This window comes from Apteryx mantelli, chromosome 2, assembly GCF_036417845.1.
Source record: "Apteryx mantelli isolate bAptMan1 chromosome 2, bAptMan1.hap1, whole genome shotgun sequence".
NCBI lineage: Eukaryota > Metazoa > Chordata > Aves > Apterygiformes > Apterygidae > Apteryx > Apteryx mantelli.
This window is the reverse complement of record NC_089979.1, coordinates 161,034,925-161,053,952: the sequence shown is the minus strand read 5'-3', so window position 1 is coordinate 161,053,952 and position 19,028 is coordinate 161,034,925. Positions and strand designations below refer to the sequence as shown.

At 41.2% G+C, this 19,028-nt stretch overlaps 1 protein-coding gene across 3 annotated transcripts; it reads left to right on the top strand.

Annotated features, from left to right (window-relative positions):
• Positions 1-5,816: 5,816 nt before the first annotated feature.
• INSIG1 (insulin induced gene 1) lies at positions 5,817-16,505 on the top strand. Of its 3 annotated transcripts, none has more exons than XM_067291954.1 (6): positions 5,817-5,880; positions 6,680-7,089; positions 9,046-9,170; positions 9,854-10,020; positions 10,512-10,611; positions 14,187-16,505. In XM_067291954.1, exons 2-6 carry the CDS (start codon positions 6,696-6,698, stop codon positions 14,214-14,216), a joined length of 816 nt encoding a protein of 271 aa, XP_067148055.1. In that variant the 5' UTR covers positions 5,817-5,880; positions 6,680-6,695; the 3' UTR covers positions 14,217-16,505. The 3 variants fall into 3 exon arrangements, with proteins under 3 accessions (XP_067148055.1, XP_067148052.1, XP_067148054.1); XM_067291951.1 differs by lacking the exon at positions 14,187-16,505 and adding an exon at positions 10,832-10,944; XM_067291953.1 differs by lacking the exons at positions 5,817-5,880; positions 14,187-16,505 and adding exons at positions 6,013-6,058; positions 10,832-10,944.
• The last annotated feature ends 2,523 nt before the right edge of the window (positions 16,506-19,028 follow it).

Here is a 19,028-nt window from a genome sequence, read left to right as displayed (position 1 = left end):
TTTACACTCTTGCAATGGCAGTCTGGATGAGGCACCTGCAGTACTCAGGCACCTCCTCCAACCTCTTTTGAGCTGTCAGAATGCAGTCCTATAAGACAAACTATAGATGTCTTAAAGTACTTTTTTTTTTAAAGCAGTATGAATTGGGCAGAACCATTCTATATGAAAACCTCTAGAAGAAGTGTTTTCTCTATGACAGCAACAGCTCTAAAGCACTTGGCCATAGTGTTCCAAAGTTTAAGGGACATAAAGATGTAAAGATATAGCCGGAGTTGAGATATTGAGTCTATTCTTGGCAGCCCCTGCTCTGCTATTTATAGCTACTACTATGGAAGTACAGGGAAGGGGCAGAGCAAGGCAGAGCTCATCTAATTTAGATTATAGCTAACTAATCAGACATTGAGACTGCAGCTAGCTTTCCTAGACTGGTACAGTCCTTGTACCTGACGCAGTGAGAACAGCTTGGAAAGTAAGGATGCTGTAAGGTCCCTTCTTCTCCTATGTATCTACTTGTTCTAAGCTGAATAGTTCCTCGCACAGGAGAGATCGTTACTACATGTCTCCTCAGCTGTAGCATGATGAAATCTCAAACTTTAAGCATGTGCTGGGGGAGTTTTCCTCTGTGGTGGCCTCATGGCTAACCCCACCAGCCACCTTATGAATTCCAGAAGCACCTTGCTTAGGCACATATGACGCAAAGAAGTGGGAAGGTTGCTGTCATGAGAGGACAGAAGTGCTAGAATTGTGTACCACGGCAAGAGCACTGTGTGAAAGTGGAACAGAGTTTACCTTGTAACCCTCTACAAAAATTTCTTTTGATTCTGTAAGAGAATGACTGAGTCCCAAGTCACAGAACTAATGAAAAACCTTTGAGCTCACAAACAACTGCTGATGTGTTTGGACATACATCTCAGAGGAGCCCTTTTACAGAACTTGGTATTGTAGAAGGTTCAGTGATAGAAATGTCGTTCTCTGTTTTCTTCTCCATGCAGATAATGTTTTTCAAGAAATAAATGTATATAAAACATAATCTTCCTTCTGTTTTTATTACTGTGCATCTGTTGTTTATTTCACCCATGCTTTAGACTATCATGACATAGACTATTATTATAAAAACTGGCTGTGCCTTCATATGATGACTGATTAGCTAGTCATTTATAGCTAGTAATATTACTTTTAAAGAAATCCACTCATACTCCCTCATAAAACTACTGATGTCATCAAAGACATATTTTTTTCAACAATAACATAACCAGCAAATAGTAGTTTTTCATAATGAAGTTTAGCTCAGATTACCATCTTGAATATCAAGTACAAACCCAGTGAACTCACTGCTTCATAAATATCGAGAATGACTGTGATAAATAAAGTTGAGCCTGAGCCACAGACACTGTCTTTGTGTCAGGACAGAGGTTCATTGACAGTGAGTCAGTACCCACGGCTGTACGTAGGATGTTGATTAGCTAATTACATGATAGTCATTACATGAATTTACAGACACTGGAAGACTGCAGCCTAATTGTGCTTTCTATTTTGTTCTGGTAAAAAAGCAGCTAGAGAAATGTCTGTAACTAAACAAAAGAACTTCAATTAACATTTGTCATCTGCCCACTACAATACTATTTACTATACAAAGAAATAGCTTTGTTAGGATATTTTGGGGTTTAATTTCCATGTTAAGACTCCAGCTTTAGCTTCTCACCCTCAGATTATACAAAAGCAGCAGAATTTTTAAGTCCTGCTCACTGTGGATGACTCACATTATTACACACTAACCACCAACACATTTTGTTTTGCCCTTCTGTTTTACATGCCTTAAGTGTTCTGGCTAGAGTTTGTCTTGTTAAGATTCTGTACATTTTGCATACTGCTTATTGTACCATGTAATCACTCCCTTTCCTTCTCCTCCTTTTAGCTTTTAATGAGATCTTGCGCTGGGATTTAGGCAATTTCTCAAAACCGTGCTACAGAGTTCTGCATACATCATTTATTATTGAGGTACTCCGATCTCCAAGAAAACCTCATGCAATCTACAGACTTAGCTAAGGATTCCTGAGAATTCACACAGCTATACTGAAGATAGCTAACAAAGCTAAGAATTTAGTCCGACAAACTGCTACTGTTGTCAAAAGATTTTTAGAACTATTGTACGTAAGTTGGCATCAGGATCAAACAATGTATGTCACTAAATCCTTTTATGGAGAAGCAGGAGATTAAGGTTTAGCTTATGACCAGCATGGCTGCATTTCTTTGTATCAATAGGAGAAAGTCTTAAAAGTGAATAAAATTCCAGGAAGTCTCTAGTGAAGCAGAGGGAAAGCAGCTTTAGGGATAATACTGGTCTTGTTCAGCAGCAGAGAAAACTGATTATTTCTTTGATTCTCCATCACTGTCTTCTGAGATTGTATCAGCAACTAACTCATTTTTTTGATCCAGTGTAAATAGGGAGAAAAATAAAATGTCTAAATATCCCACCTACTTCCCTGCTTAAGATACCCATGAAATAGTCTGTGCGAGACAACAATGTTGCCAGATTTCAAAATGTCACAGTTTAGTACAGAAAGCATGAAAGAATAGGTGAAATAATTTATTTATGTAACGAGTAGCGATGCTGAGAACTTACAGAAATCTGCTGTCTTTGCTATTGAATGAGACAAAAATAACTGTCATTAATCTTACAAAGACACACGAGCACTTCTTTCCAGAAATAACTGTAAGGTATAAAATTTCTTGCATTAATCAAAGCATACAGAGGCCCACCCCTTTTTAGGATTCTATAGGGAAATGCAAAGCATTATGACTTTTAAAGCAACAAAACCATAAAGAGGCATTTAACCTTTATTTTAAGCATTAAGCTTCACAAAAAATGTTAGGGCCAATTTCTCAACTAGTACAGATTCATATTGCTTCCAGTGGTTTTAGTGAAGCTACAGCAAGTTATACCTGTATGAAACAAGCCTGAAAGAAAGCAGGGCACTACCACATGCTATTACAAATATGAAAAAAAAAATCTAATAAGTAATAAAAAGATGCTGCAAGAAGAAGCAAAGGAAACATACCCATAAGGAAAAGAAGACACATGATAAAAAATGCTTAAGAAGCCATTTCAGGAAAGAAAACTAGCAGACACAGCACGAGGGAATGTGAACTTTGCCCAGACACTGAGAATAAGACTCGAGGAAAAAAATTTTAATACAGAAATATATCTTTTCAAATAAAGCGGAGATGTAGCACAAGGAAGGATGAATTATATTTGTTTTCCAGAAGCAAACTCCAAAAAGACATTTCTTACAAAGATAGGTCATTTTATCTCAGATCTGCAGTCCTGTTGATAAATCTTAAAATGATTCAACATGAAGGAAAATTTCCCAGGGAATGAGTTCGAGCCCTTATTTAGAGTTGCCTAAGGTATTGCTTAGCAATCCAGGGACACAGATAAATTGCCTGTGTCAATTCAAACCTTGTATACAGTTGCCATGAAGTGAAATGTTATGTCTGCATGTGATTTCCTGGAACAAATCAAATGTGTCTGCAGAGGAACTCATAAAATGCTGACAATATATTAAGACTGTTTTTCCTGAAAATGGTTAACTTAAACAGACCCAATGCAGGTCCACTGGGTCAGGAAAAAAAAAGGAAGAAAAGGAAATTAATGGTGTAAAGTGCAATGCTGCATTGCAATGTGAATAGCTCATGGGACCAAGAAACAAAACTATTTGCAGAGACATAAGAATGCTTGGTGAAACAGGAAGAAGGAAAAGGTGTATTCTTCCAAGATGAAAAACAGAAACTCTATATTAATTGGCACAACCGCATTTTATTGTCCTGATGCAGAGCTAGAATTCTGGTGTGTTCCATTTCATTGTGATGAAACCAAACAGGCAGTGTTTCGTCAGAAGATAACTCTTCAGTCAACCTCTTGATCAACATTATAATCGCTCCATAAAAAAAATAAAGGAAAATGGGGGAGATTTTTGAAAGGACAAACTGAAAGTTTCTACTAATGATATTTTATTTTACTTGAAGTTAGAGGGGGGAAAAAAACTGTACTGTAAAAACAAATTGAACGTACAGTTAATATACCCAAAATTCAAATTATCAGAGACCTCTCAACTAACTAAAAGACATTACAAGAACAATATACCACATACACTTAGACAAGTACAATGTCTTAAAAATGTGACAGAAGAACGCAAACAATTTTAATATATCAGACTAAAATCAGAAGCTTTTTTACCACCTGATCACCCCATGGAGATAAGACACCAATAGAAACTCATGACGCTCCATACACAAAACATGTATATGGCAGTCCAGAGATAAAGTCTGCAAGGCAGAACTGGGCTGTTCCCAAGCTAGTCATTAGTAAGAGCAAAATATTCAACGCCTCTGTCACTTCAAACGACAGCACTAACAATTCCTCCATCACAAAGACAAATGTTCAGCCCAAGGGCACATTGCTCTGTGGGTTCAGCTATCCTAATTCTTTACATGCTGGCTGGAACTGATCAAACGACAAGAATGGATAACCTTATCCTAGATGAATTTTACTCTTCACCATATACAGCGGACCTGCCTCTTTCCTTATGTTTTATTGACATTTGCTACATTTAACATATCAATGAAATCCAACAGAGTTGAACTTGGATCATCATGCTACCCCTCACGGTCAAGGCTAGCAAGTGAATGAAGATGCTTAAATCCTCAGTGTTATGGCTTGGGAAACCACTGGGTCCTACATTCTTTTACACTATAAATAGAGTGTATTACCTGTGGGGGGAAAAAAAAAAAAAAAAGACCTGCTGGCTCCAGCCACCTAAATGAACAACAAATCCAGTTATTCTTACTGCATCAAAACACTAGATTCTGATGAGTCCTGGAGAACCAGTATTTTAAAAACAAAACCTAGCAGCTGAGTGCTGCTACCTAGACAACTTTTGATGCTGAACTCTAATATATATATAGCACACATATTCTGTCATCTCTATCACATCAACAATTTCCAGACCCCTGTAGAATTCAGTGGGCGAACTCATATCTAACTATTTTAATGACGCTATGAGGCTGGACACATCATGACCCAGATTTCACCAGTGACGTAAACCGTGCAGGTTATCAGCGTGCAGGGGTAAAAGTCAGGAGTTCAAGACCCAGCAGACCCTCTCCAGCTGGCCTCTTTTGCAGTCTGGGTTTGGCATGATCCTCTTATGCCGTGATTTTACAACCAAGAGACCGAGGAACACTGACCGCTTGAACTTCTGGAGAAGCCAGGGCAGTTGCGTTTAACTTTCCCCTTGGCCAAAAGCCACCACCCAAGGGGACAACCCACCCCGGGACGCCCATGAGGGCCAGGCTGCAGAGGCCACCACCCCAGCTCCAGCCGCACAGGCTGCAGTAGGCTGGGAGGTGACCCTTCCCCTCATGGCGCCCCCGCCGGCGGGCCGTTACCAACGGCCTGCAAGTTCCGTCGGCGGCGACCGTTGAGGGGGAGGCGCGTGCGCGCGCCCGCGCGCCCGCGTCCCTTCCCCTCCCCCTGAGGCGGCGCGCGCCAGGCGCGCGCGCGCTCGGCCGCCTCTCCCGCCCGGCCGCCGCCCCGCCCGCCATTGGCCGCGCCATCAGCCGGGGCGGCGGGGGGGTCCCGGGAGAGAGAGAGAGAGAGGAGGGCGGGTGGTGTGTCCCTGACGTCATATCAGCCGCCTGGCTCTGATTGGCTGCCGCGCCTCACCCGACCGGGTGCCGGTGCCCGGGCTGGCGCGGCGGCTCCCGCGCTCGGCGCTCGCGCCCTGCCCCTCCCCCGCCCCCCGCCGCCGCCGCCGCCGCCCCGCCCGGCCGAGGGGAGGGGGTGGCGGAGCAGCGGGCCGTCTCTGCCGCTGGCTGCGGGTAGGTCGGTGGCGGATAACGTGACACCCGGGGCTGGAGGCTTATAAACCTTACCCCGGGAGCGGGCCGGGGCCAGCGAGCGAGAGCGCGGGGTGGGAGGGCGAGGGAGGCGGCGGCGGCCGTTCACCCCCCCCCCCTTCTCCCCGCCGACGGAGCGGCCCCGGCGTAGCCCCGTGAGGTAAGGTGAGGTGAGGCGAGGCGAGGCAGGGGAGGTGAGGCCCCTGCCCCGGGTGCCCGTGGGGACCCGCTCCTTGGGGAGCGACAGCGGCGGGAGCGCGGTGCCCGGAGGGGTCAGGGCTGGGGAGCGAGGGCTGAGGAGGTGGTGTTACCGCTCCGAGTCGGGAAACCGCTTCCCTTTCCCGCAGGAGAAGGGGTTGTGCAAGTCCGCCCGGGATCCCGGCCTGGGAGGTGCTCGGCGAAGTCCCTCTGCTCGTGTATTTTGCCCTGGGCCTGAGCCCTCCTGGACGCTGGTGCCGCTTGGGACAAGTGGGGGTGGCAGAGGCGCGCACGGGACTCGGCTGCTTCTCGGCGAGCCTGCGCGGCCCCTGCAGCAGCCCTGGGGCGTCGGGTCACTTCGTTTCTGTGCCCGTCTTACCTTGCTGTTCAGCATCTGTCTCCTTCCCAGTCTGTCAGGCATCCAAGCTGTTTGCCCGGTGCCTTTAAAGCTTCCACGTGGCTAGTGTTGTAGGAGAGCGTGTTGTTTATTTCTCATCTGTACGTCAGCACTGTACAAGGGTCTGGGGTTGAACTGCCCCGTTGTTTTGGGTCTTAACAGGCTGTCCTTGTGCATGTGTTTCAGGACCCTGGTGAAGCCAATGCCCAGGTTAGAGAGCTGCACCTGGAGCTGTTCCTGCACTGCCAGGGGAAGGCATAAAAACCACTTGGGGGACACTGCTGCTGGGCTGGCTGCCAAGGTGGGCGAGATGCTGAGCTCCTCTGTCTCAAGCTCCTCACTGGCTTTGGTGGGTCGTGGAGCACGGAGCCCCAGCACCTCCAGTGTCAGCAGTAATACCAGTAGCAGTAGCACCTTGAACTTGAGTCAACACCTCGTGCAGAGGAGCGTGGTCCTCTTTGTTGTCGGTGCTTTCATGGCATTGGTGCTGAACTTGCTGCAGATCCAGAGAAATGTGACTCTATTCCCTGAGGAAGTCATCTCCACTATCTTCTCCTCTGCCTGGTGGGTGCCCCCTTGCTGTGGGACAGCTGCAGGTGAGTTCCTTCCATGCCTGATTTTCCTCACCCTCCTTGGGAAAAAAAGGCAGTGAGTGGCCCTGAATTTTTGGCCTATGTGTGTTGGGGCTTTGCACTTACTGAATTTGATGTGTAGAATTTAAGTGATGTAAATTCTGGGTTTTTTTGGATGTAGCTTGATTCCAACTTTATCCAGGAGCACAAACACCTTTTCTACTTGCCTGGAAGCTTTTTTGAGCTTCAGCTGAGCACATTCTTAATGCGGCTGAAGTGCCTCTTTTTGGAAGTCCGCTGCAATTTTGCAGTATGAAGCAGCAGAAGTACCCCGGCCCAGTGATGCGCGGGGAGCAGGCGGCGTGCGTGGGGGCATCGGCCTGCCGCACCCAGCCGCGGCCGCTGCCGGCCCCGCGGGAGCGGGGACTCCGGGCGTCCCCGCCGCCGGGCCCGGCCGCGCCGCTTGGAGCCGGCGCCGCGGCCGCGGTGCGCGTCACCCCTGCCCGCGCTCTGATTGGCTCCCTGCGGAACTGGTGAGTCGCCGCCGCCTCTCGCCATTGGCTGGCGCGGCCAACATGCCACGGGCCGAAAACAAGGAAGTCGCACGCGGCGGCGCTTGGCGCCGCGCCGGCAGCCGGGGGGTCGCGCTGGGCCGCGGCACGGAGCGCCCGGCGAAAATAAGAGGCCTTTGTGCGGCGCAGCTGAAACAGTAGCGGGCATTTATCTGATTCGTTAGCGTTAACAACCGACTCCTACTTTTATCAAACGTCCTGTACACACATACTACCGTGGTGGAGGGTTAAGGGATTAAACATGCCAGTGGCTGTACAAGTACTACTGTACTACTGCGTGCTACTCATAGTAAGAGAGTGCAAAAGATTATTCATTTTCTTAAGTGAGTGATAACTCATTTAGTGAAAAGAAATTGCCATAAAATAGGCTCTAGTAAGAGTTCTAATAATCCTGTCACAATGGGATTAAAAGTCAGTCATTTAGCTATTATCATAAGGTAAAAATCCTGCTCAACAGTCCTGGCAACTGGCATCAGAAAATGAAAGCTGCTCATAATCAAATCACTTGTACACTTTCATAGAATGATGTGTCTTGTAATGTTCTTCACATAAAATTATTCCTCTTAGGAGGGAAAAAATGGGGTAGGAAAGGAAGCAAACAAACATACTACTGTTAAAGCAGCATGCTTAAACCTGGAGCTTGTGACCCCATGAGGAGTTGCAAGCCTTAGAATAAAACTCATCTAGTGTTTGTGCTAGTAGCAAGATGATGCTAACCTTTTCTTGTAATCATATTTGCAGACTGAGAAAGTGCTATATTAGGGTAAAACTTTGTCTGCTTAATAGTATGAGTAATTTTTTTTTCACTGGCATCAATATGACTATTGGCAGTCACTTCCTTAAATTCTGTCCTGCCTCTATTTGATACCAAAATTCAGTTGATTTGAAGAGGTTAACCTCATAATCCTGTAGAAGGAAAGAAAGCAACTCCTGCCAAGAAACTTTTAAGTCCAGCAAACATTACTTCAGGGCCTGATTGACAGCTAATGAATCAAGTTCATAAAATTTGCTATCCTGCACATGAGCAATAAAGGCATATTCCATTCCTTCCCATAATTAAGCTTTTTATGTTGACTTGCTATTTATTGGCATATAGCAAACATCTACTCAGGATGTGAAATGATGTACACTATCTGGAGAAGAGCTTGGAGTCAGATACCTTAACTTTGCAGCATAATTCTGCTTTAAAGGTTCACACTGAACGTTGCTTTAAAGTCTTTCTTTTTTGCTTAAAAAAATGTAGGGGAGTTGTTAATAACTAGTTTCATCTGACTTACTGTAGCATGATAGGCTCTTGACTACTTAGGAGGCTTTGCCAGTCACTTATTTGCCAAACTAATATTAAGCAATATTGAAGTGATCATTGTGTAATGGCTAATATAAGTGCTCTTACTTGATTCTGTTACAGCTGTTGTTGGCCTGCTGTATCCCTGCATTGACAGCCACCTTGGAGAACCACACAAATTCAAGAGGGAGTGGGCCAGTGTAATGCGATGTATAGCAGTTTTCGTTGGCATTAATCATGCAAGTGCAGTATCCTTGAACTCATTTATACTGTTGGTTAGTGTGCTTAGTATATAGTCATGCAACACAATTTCTCCCATCCATGTTTTGGAGTTTTACAAAGGTAAGGATAATGCTACTGGCAGAGACATAAAGGAAGTATTGTATTGTGCTGTCAGCTTCACAGCAGTTTGAGAGCCACGCAGTCCACTTAATAATTAGGTTCTGGGCTGGGGGAGGAGTTGGCCTGCTATAATATCTGATACAACTGTGAGAGTAACCATGTAATTTGTGTTATTAGATGCAGACAGCATACAGATTAAAATGCTATATATGTATTTACTGGGGAGATGCATTAAACTGTTCCATAAGAGTGCTCTTTTTGTGTTGAATAGTAATGATTTGAGCAGAAAACCTAAATTGGCAGGTATACTAGGTTACCTTGGATAAAAATCCATAAAAGTTAAATACATTAGTGTATGGTATATTAGCCTTTGGATACTCAGTGTGAGAATTGATGCTGTCTTTACACTCACACTCCAGATGAAGTCAGCAAGAGCAGTGATTGCTCAGCAGGTCTCAAAAACAGATCCTAAGCATATTGCATTTAGAGATATAAAATCTTGATCATTTTCAAGTTAGGTTCTCTTGTTCAGTTTCAGCAACAAGCTGTCTGCAGACTTAAAAGGATTGTCCTTAACATCTTTTTCCAGAAACTAGATTTTGCAAACAACGTCCAGCTGTCCTTGACTCTAGCAGCCTTGTCACTGGGCCTTTGGTGGACGTTTGATCGTTCAAGAAGTGGTCTCGGACTTGGAATTACAATAGCCTTTGTAGCAACTCTGATAACCCAGTTTCTTGTATATAATGGTGTTTATCAGTAAGTTACACTTTGCAAATAGTATTTCAACTCTCTTGACTTAATAAAAATGTGGGTGCACATGCACTGAAAATTAGTTAATGTATTTAGCATATTCTTATAAAAAGATGTTTTGTTTGTCTAAAGCAGCTAATTGTGCAATTGTTCCAAATGATCAGACTGAGAACTGGAGGGCAGGGGGAAGGAGGCAAGGAGACAGATTCAGACCTATGGTGAAATAATAACACCTCAACAAACTAAACCTCTTCTGATCTGGTGTACTATTAACTTTCTCTCAGGAGAGAGAATTTCTGAATTTTGCTGGCTAGGAAGCTACCTTTTATCCAACAAAAACACTTGTTTTAATAACTGATGTATTTTTGGTCTCTGCATTCCCTCTCCTATGCTACCATTCTGTTTGGGCCTGAGGAGAGAATTCTGTAGCATCTTGCTAGCAGCATGTAAGATGATGATAATAACTTGTCTTTAACATATGTCCTTTTGTTTATTAGGTATACATCCCCGGATTTTCTTTACATCCGTTCTTGGCTTCCATGTATATTTTTCTCAGGAGGTGTGACTGTAGGAAACATAGGACGCCAACTGGCTATGGTAATTATTGTATAATTAGCATTTCCTCTTAACCATCCAAGTACCTTCCACCGTTGTTAGTCCAAGAACAAATTATGCCTTTGAGGGTATGACTCACAAACTAAGATTCATGGAAATCTTCTCAAGAGTTGACATGTAAGCATACAATCTATGTTGCCAGTGGAGTGGGAATTGTCTTCATAATTAGTGTTTGAGTGTCTTCTGTATGTAACTTATTTAGGCTGTTGCTGGGAAAAGACTGGAATCAGTATACCAGATCTGGCCAGAATCTTAGTCGCTGCCTCTCCAACAGTTTGACTTAACATCTGATATAGCTAAGAAGCTGAGAGACAGATGGGCTTGCTCTAATTATTCATTCAGTAAGACATTCTTGTTGTTTAGGTGAATGGAAATGCCTTTATGTAGCACTGAATTCTGCTACTCCTAGAATGAAATACGCTCTTTCTGTTCAGCTAACATGTAGTTAAAGTACCACTCCATATATGGGATAATATAATATAAACGATTGTCTCATTTGCTAGGATCTCAAGTAATTATTTCCTTACAGTGTACTTAACAGTAAACCTGGCTGTATGCTTGCACATCAGCTTAAGCCCTGCTTGTCAAATGCATTCTGACACTGATGGATAGTAGTAATTAATACTATATTGATTTAACTGCTATCTCCTTTGCTACATATTTCCGTTATCCTAGTAAACATTCTTCAAGTACTTCACTTCTCTAGGGCTGTTTAGGTACCTTCAATTATTACTGAGCAAAGGGTGTAGACTTGAAATTCTTGAAATACTAGTCACTGCTCAAAGATGTGCAGTAAGAAAGCTGCTTTTTGAGACTGTTGGACTGCAAATGAATAAAAAGATAGTCTAACTGTCTTGCCTGGAACAGGCTTTCCGTCTCTTCTACCTAGCCTTCCTAACCCAATGTTTGGTTACTAATGTACTTCTAGTGCAGACTGTTAGGACTTGACTCTATATAGACTGACAGGCTTGCAGACAAGCTGGGGAAAAGAACCATGTTGCTTGACCACCAGTGGATAACATTAAAAATTATTTTCCTTAGTATTGATTCTAAATTACACAAAATTACCATAACATATTGTAGAAAAGATTGATTTTAAAAAAAACCAACAACACCCAAATATATTGGGAAAGAGGTCTACTTCATAAGGCTTTTCTTCTTAGAATTCTTAACTGTTGGATTGATACAAAGTTACAGATTTCCCTGGCCCAGGGTCACGTTCTTAAATTGCAATCAATTTTGGCTTGCCCTCAGATGCTTTAAAATACAAGCTCACTACTCCTACTTCAAATTCCAGTGATATATGCTGTCTGCATGTTTTCCCTCCTCCCTCCCACCTGATTAAATGTTTGACAGGTGGGGGGAGTAGAGTTTGGGGCTTTTGTTAAAAAGTTTTATTATTACTATTTTTTTTTTCTTGGTTTGAGTGGAAAATTTCATCTCCACTTTTGCAAGTGGAGTCCCATAATAAAGCTGTTGGGTCAATTACATGCTCCAGTTCTGTATTTCATATTGGTATATTCAGCACTTCCGGATGCTGTGCTTTCTGTGTTAGAAGGCAAAGGAAGGAAGCCTTAAAGAAAGGGCTAAAATTTAGGTGTATATGATTTTTTTCTCTCCCCTTTCCTTTTCTTTGCCTTCTTTTTTTTTCAGCTGGCATCTCAGCTGAGTGTAGTTAAAATCAGACTGGCTCCTGCCTGCAATTTTCCTGACAACTTTGTCATCTTTCTTCCAAAGAAGGAGGGAGGCTGGCAAGGCAAAAGCACTCTATTTTGGTTATCTAGAAATGTCTTCTCATGTATTTTACACTATTCTCGCTTAGTTTGGAAACAATTTAAGAAGCACAACATTTTTGCAGGAACACTTGTGTAGTGATTATGAAGTATTCAGTTCTGAAAATTAGAAGAATTTCTTTTTCTCTCTATTCTAACTTTTTTTTTTCTCCTTTAAAAAAACAAACAAACCTACTGGATCATCTGGTATCAATCCACTTTATCATCCAGTGTGAAGGTGGCAAGAAGATGCAATATTGCAGCTTTAAAATAAACCTGAATGAAATGGTGTTTTTGTAACTGTATTTTCCTGCACTCACCAAACTGTTCAGCTGCATTTGACAGTTGCAAATCAAACAATAGGTATTTTCTGGGCATGTATAGAGTAGAAGGCAGCACCTGTGGAAAGTATTCTAGTGGAGTAAAATTGTCTTGCTTCTCCCTCTGCCACATCTAGTTTTTGCAGTTAGAAAAGAAATTGGGAGAAGTGTAGTGATGCTGAGAGTGGGGTTCTTGACATAAAAATGTTTTGCTAACTGAAGAGGTCTAAGTTACAGAGCTGTGTCTATCCTAGTAAATAAGTGAAACAGCACTAGAGAATGGTCTTCCTTACCCTAAATACTGCTTGGCTTAAGTGACCAGAAAAATAGATGAAACACATGTCAGAAATGCTGCACTTCATACCTACTCTGCCTGGATGTTAGTAAACAAGATGTACTAGTGTGGAGAAGGAGCCCAGTAAAGGTCAGCTGTATCCTTCTATGGCTCCAGTCTGGTTACGCTTCTGAGAGATCCCACTCCCATCCTGTCTGGGAAATGTTGTCTGGGACATGCTTGCTGCTTTTTGATCATTGGATTTCAATTGAGCTTGTATGTAGTAACTAAGTGCTGTATTACATTTAAGTAAACCTCCTGTTAGCCCAGGCTGTTTTTTGCTACCAGCTTAAGGATCCAGTGTTTTATTTAACCTTTTGATTTTTTTAAAAGAGGAAGTGCTGCTGCAGTCATTGGTTCTTGCTCCTCTTTACAACACCTAAAGGTACTCAGTCATTGCTCATCAGCTGAGTTAACTGGATGACAACACTTCATTATGAATTGTGACCGACATTCTCGATATCTAGCAAACTAGGGTGGTATTCAGAACATCCCCTCACAAATACCTATTGTTTGGTACTGCTTGAGGCTGCAGGAATGTGACTGCATTCAATATTGAGGCCTTTTGTAGTTTGACTCATTGTCTGTAGAACGAGAATAACTTCTTACAAGCTTTTTTAAAAGTCAGTTAAATTGTTTTTGCATTCAGATACTTGCAGGGTTTCATACTAGAAGAGGAACTTAGGAGAAAATGAGTTAAGGCTATCCAGTACCAGTTTTTGATGGAAAATACAATAATTTTGGCTTGAAGCCATAACTTGAAATGCGGCCATAAAAAAAAATAATAATAATAATAATGCCCATTAAGCAAGTACTATGTATTTTCTGCTAAGAAAGCGTCTGACATACAGAGGAAAAATAACAAAGTCATATAAAAAAGCAGTGTAATTGGTAGATGCATTTATCAAATGGTTGGGCTGAAGTGGCAAAGCACCATAGTGGGATATTTTTGTCTAGTTATGGAGCACCTCCTAGTTGAGCTTTTACAATAAATCAAGTCTGCTAGGTCATTGCCAGTCTTACTGAGGTTAATTCACTGTTTATTGAAAGCATGGGATAATGTATTAACTTGTCACATGATACTAAATTATAACATACTTTTTTCTTTTTTCTTTCCCCTCCTATCTGTAGGGTATTCCAGAGAAACCACACAATGACTAAATCTTTGGAGGAGAGGGCATGATGCCAGTGTGAAAACAACATTAAGAAGATGTGTTCCTGTTTTAAATTGAAGATTATTTAGAAAAAATAATCTCTGTATGGGCTCACTGCACAAACGACTTGTGAAAATTATTAATCCACTCTTAGAATAGCCAAGTGAAATTAACTGCTTATCTTGAAATCTTACCCTGATTTACTGCATAAGCATTATGCGTATGGCTGTTCTCTGGAAGAATTTAATACCAAGTTACATACAGCTGTTCAGGCTAAATGGCAGTTTTCCAAGTATTAGACTCCAATGTAAGTTATTGAAGCAGCTGCCATATTTTAAAGCCTTGAAACTAAAATTTAATTACAAGCTCTTGTATCAGTGCCCAAAGGAAGTAGATTGATGGTGCTTAACAATGATGAAGTATGGTTTAATAGGAATAGTATTTATCCAAATCTTTTTAAAATAGGGTTATTTAAAAATAAGAGTGATCGAAATAGATTAAAGGCATTGCATTAACGCTTTTAAGAGTCTTATGAAGGAATCATGCCCTTACTTGTAATGCTGCATTGTGTTTCTCTGCCTTTTGGTGGGAGAGGGGGCTGGAGGGAGGAAAGTTTTTAAGTCACTGAGTTTGGAATTTCTAAATTACTTCAGTACGATAAGTGAATACTTGACAATCTTATTCTAAAGTAAACTTTAACTATCAGGAAATTCTGACTTGAAACTTAATTTCTTCTGAAGCTTGCAGTAAGATTTGAGAGGATCAAATTCTGTCCCCAATTCAGTAAAAGACTTAGGTGTATGTGAGCACTCCTGCTTAAAGTAGGACATATGCTTCAGGATCTTACTGAGATGGGTCTTCAGGCATATTAAATGTCTGGTATCTCTGAAAAAACAAGTATTGCAGATGCTTATGGCCATCAAGTATGTGCCTCCAACTCCTTAAGTCAAAGTTTTGCAGTTTCCTCCTAAAGGTATCTCTGATCTTGCATCTGTTTGAGTCAGGGTTTTGACTGATTTGACTGGAAACAGAGAAAGGCCTAAAATGTGATTTTAAAATGTATGTGAACAATAGTAATAGTGAACAGCTTGTTTTCTCAGCTCAGCTTCTGAAAGAGATCACTATTTGTTTTTACACAACCCTATAGAACTTGCAATCTGTGATTGTCTTGTAAAAAGAAGAGTGCTTATGTCACTACATTAAATGTTTGGTGTTTCTTAATACTTAGTTCTGGTGAGCACAATTCATTTGATAGCTTAGACCACCATAGACCTAAATAGCAAGTATTAGGTCTTAAAATTAAAGTGCAATGTACAGTAAATCTGAGCCTTATATTCTCTTCAATATTCATTGTTTCTTATGACAGATTAAAGAGAAAAGGGTTCTGAGTTCATTTCAATGCTGCATGGAATCAAATGGAGCAATAATTTATTTAACTAGGAAAGCTAGTTTTGTTGTATCTTTCATTGAACCCAGATTTTTAGAAATATTCAGATTATGTGGTTATGGTGTACTTGTAAACTTTTATGGATATGCCTTTTGTATTACGCATTTTTTTTCTTCATTTCCAATCTTACATGGCTTCAGATATAGTTAGAGGCATCTGTTAAAGACTGACCCATCAGAAGAAGATATTAAGGCAAGGTAGCAGTATTCTGGCTATATTTACTCTTTGAGGGGAATGCAATAACTGCTGCTTGTGCTTTATTTTTATATAAAAAGTTTAGCACAAAATCTAAGTTAAAAGCAGACCCTAATTCTAGTCTTTATTTGGTGTAAATCAAGAGTAATTTCATTGGTATAAGATCCTTCCTCAAATGTTTAAAACATAAATAATCACATTTTGTAGGACTACTTGAAGAGATTAGGTCCTCAGATCAGGACTGGATCAGCTCAGCTCATTTTAAGTAGTATGTTACTTGGTGGGGAAACAGTTTTGTAACCATCTTAAAACCAATTGCAAAGCCTTACAACACCAGATGGAAGTAAAGATAACAGTGATCTCTACATATATTTGATTGATAGGTATTTAAGATTTATTTGTAAAGACTGAAACTAAATCTGTATGTATTACAAATAATACAGCCAAAAATGTAAGTCAGAAGTTCATTTTTTTTTTTGCCAATACTTGTAAGTATATGAACCAAAGTGATTTAAGTTTGGAAGAGGTGGGAGGGGAGTGAAGAAAATTTGCACTATTCTGAATTTGAACACTTAAATTCTCATTACTGGTAAGTTTTCAGTGGTGTGTTTGGTTTTACACTTTTTTTACTATTAAAGTTTTAAGACCAAGTAATATTGCCTTGGATTCTCTGTATTCGCATTATGCAGGAATCTTTCTTGAAAAGGACAGTTGTTATGGTTGCATAACTAATATTCAGTCATGCATACTCAGCGGTTTAAAAAAAAACAGTCTGAACTTGGAGAGATTAGCTTTTAGAAGGGTTTCCAGCTTGGATTATAGAGTTGAAGAAAAATAGTCTTACTGTTTTGCCAGGAGAGTGGGATAAGTATATGCTACTGTTACGTGACCTAAGATTAAGTTTATATGCAGAATGCTATTACCATTGTCTTCCAAGATGCTGAAATTCATAACTGGAAACAAAATATGGAGGGGGCAGGGCAAACTGTAGCTTCCTATCGCAGCTTGGTTATTTGCAGTAATGAATACTACATTCTGACGCATCTTGAAGGGTTCAAACAGTAAGAACAAGTAAGCACAGCTGATAAGGCTAAGCAATTCTAAGTCTTGCATCCAGATTTCAATTTTACTGCATTTAAATACTTATTTCAGGCTTCTCCGAGAGGCTGCTACATTTGTAGTGGAAACAATGGAATGGCTTTGATCAACCTTCATCCATTTTAGTGCAGTCTGTTGACTTAGTTCAAGCAGCATTCATTGGGACCTTCTTAACTGTGTTAGCTGAGACAGCCTACGTTGTCTGTTTAACTTCAGTGAGTGCCCTATGTCAGCTGGTGAAATAGCTGTTCACAGCTCCAATCCAAGACTGACCCAGGTCCTCAGGGTGCCTTGCTTTCCCTCAAGGTCTTCTCAGGTTTTATCAAAAGGAGTTAAAAATACAAAAAGGTTTGGGATACAGCCTACTCTTGGAGAACTAGGGCATCTTACGATAGTCTCCTTCTGAGACAGTGAAGTGTGTACAAAGTTTCTAAAGGAGAGGAAAAAGTCTTTCTAGAAAGCATGATGATTTGAGCTGTGAATGAATCTGCAGGAACTATGCAGTAGGTTATACACCCTTTGGCTTTAAGCATGGGGATTTGCAGGTGCTAAATTAGCCACAGGAGGGCCCATAAACTGTTCTCTGAATACGGCAGGAACATATTGAGATGAATAATGAAATTAAGTCTCAGTTGGCTTTCATCAGAGTAGCTCCAAAATTCATGAGAACAAAGCATTCCATGTTTGGCTAATTGAACAAAATACACCTCTATGTAAGAGATCATTAAGGGTCCTATCTTGTAAATCTTTGAGAGGTGGGTGATCATAAGTCCTTCCAGCTAAAATGCCAAAAAGGCTTTCTATAGGTGATAATCTTCTCTGGGTAATGGAAGTGTGTTGATTTGCTCTTGATGAATATACCAGTTGCCCCACACCTACTCCTTAGTCTTCTCCCTGCATTTGAATCCTTATTTTGTTGTTCAATGACAGTTTTCTATGGACTTCATTGGTTACATATGGGAACTATGATGACATTAATTACATGGGAATGAGGACTGTGGTTTTTATTGCATATCTCTGTGCTAAGAAGGTCTGTAGATTGTAATGGTGCTACTGGCCTGATCTCTTTCAGAAACAAAATTCAAAGGATATATAATTATTTCCATATATAATCAATGTAGTTACTTTGACATTACTGTCCAAAAGTCATAAAGGGTCAGAGCTCACACAAGTTCTTAGTCTGTTTTTTACCTTTCTCCTGCTGTAAATAATAATTTTCTCTATCACAGTAAATCATGTCTGCCTTTTAGGTAGTTTCAGGGTGCTATTGTATTGTTCCTTAAATATCGGACAAGTACTACAAAAATTACACTGACTTGCTGTGTTTCCTATAGTAATTAATGCCAAATAGCATTTCAGCAGAGAAATCAAACACAGCTGCATCATCATCTCCTAGCTCAGTTGCCAGTCAGTAGAGCTCATACTCCTAGGAGACCAGAATGAACAGTCTAAGGTCTCACTTTTCCCAAGAAGCTTTTTTTTTTCTTTTTCTCCCCTCCTTCTTGACAAGAACTGATCTTTTACTATGCAGAGTGTGAAGATTTCAATGTGATAGGCTAACATCCCATGGAAAAACTCATTTTCTATTGCAGAGCATATGAAAACTGTAAGAGGTATGAAACAATTTTATTGATATTGTTCAGAAGAAAATTCACAGAACGATCTTGGTGGCAGATGTCTAACCTGGGACACAGATGCCTCCCTGATACTGTGCTTCAAGTCAGTTCTGAGGAAGGTGTTTATTTCCCCTCTACTCAGCCCTGGTGAGACCCCACCTGGTGTGCCATGTCCCACTCTGGGCCACGCTGTACAAGAATAGCATGCGAATACTGGAGTGAGTCCAGCAAAGGGCCACTAAGATAATTAACATACGAGGAGAGGCTGATTGAGGGCATGGGGGGCTGACTCTTGAAATCAGGGCTGAATCTGGTTTAGCACTTCACAGCAGGTGACATGACAATATAAAAGTGAAAGATAATTGATTTCAGAGGTCAGATTTATTTGCTAGCCCTGAATATTCTTAGTCCTGCTAATAAAGTCTTGAAGGCTATATTAGTTCTAGTAGTACCTAGCTGAACT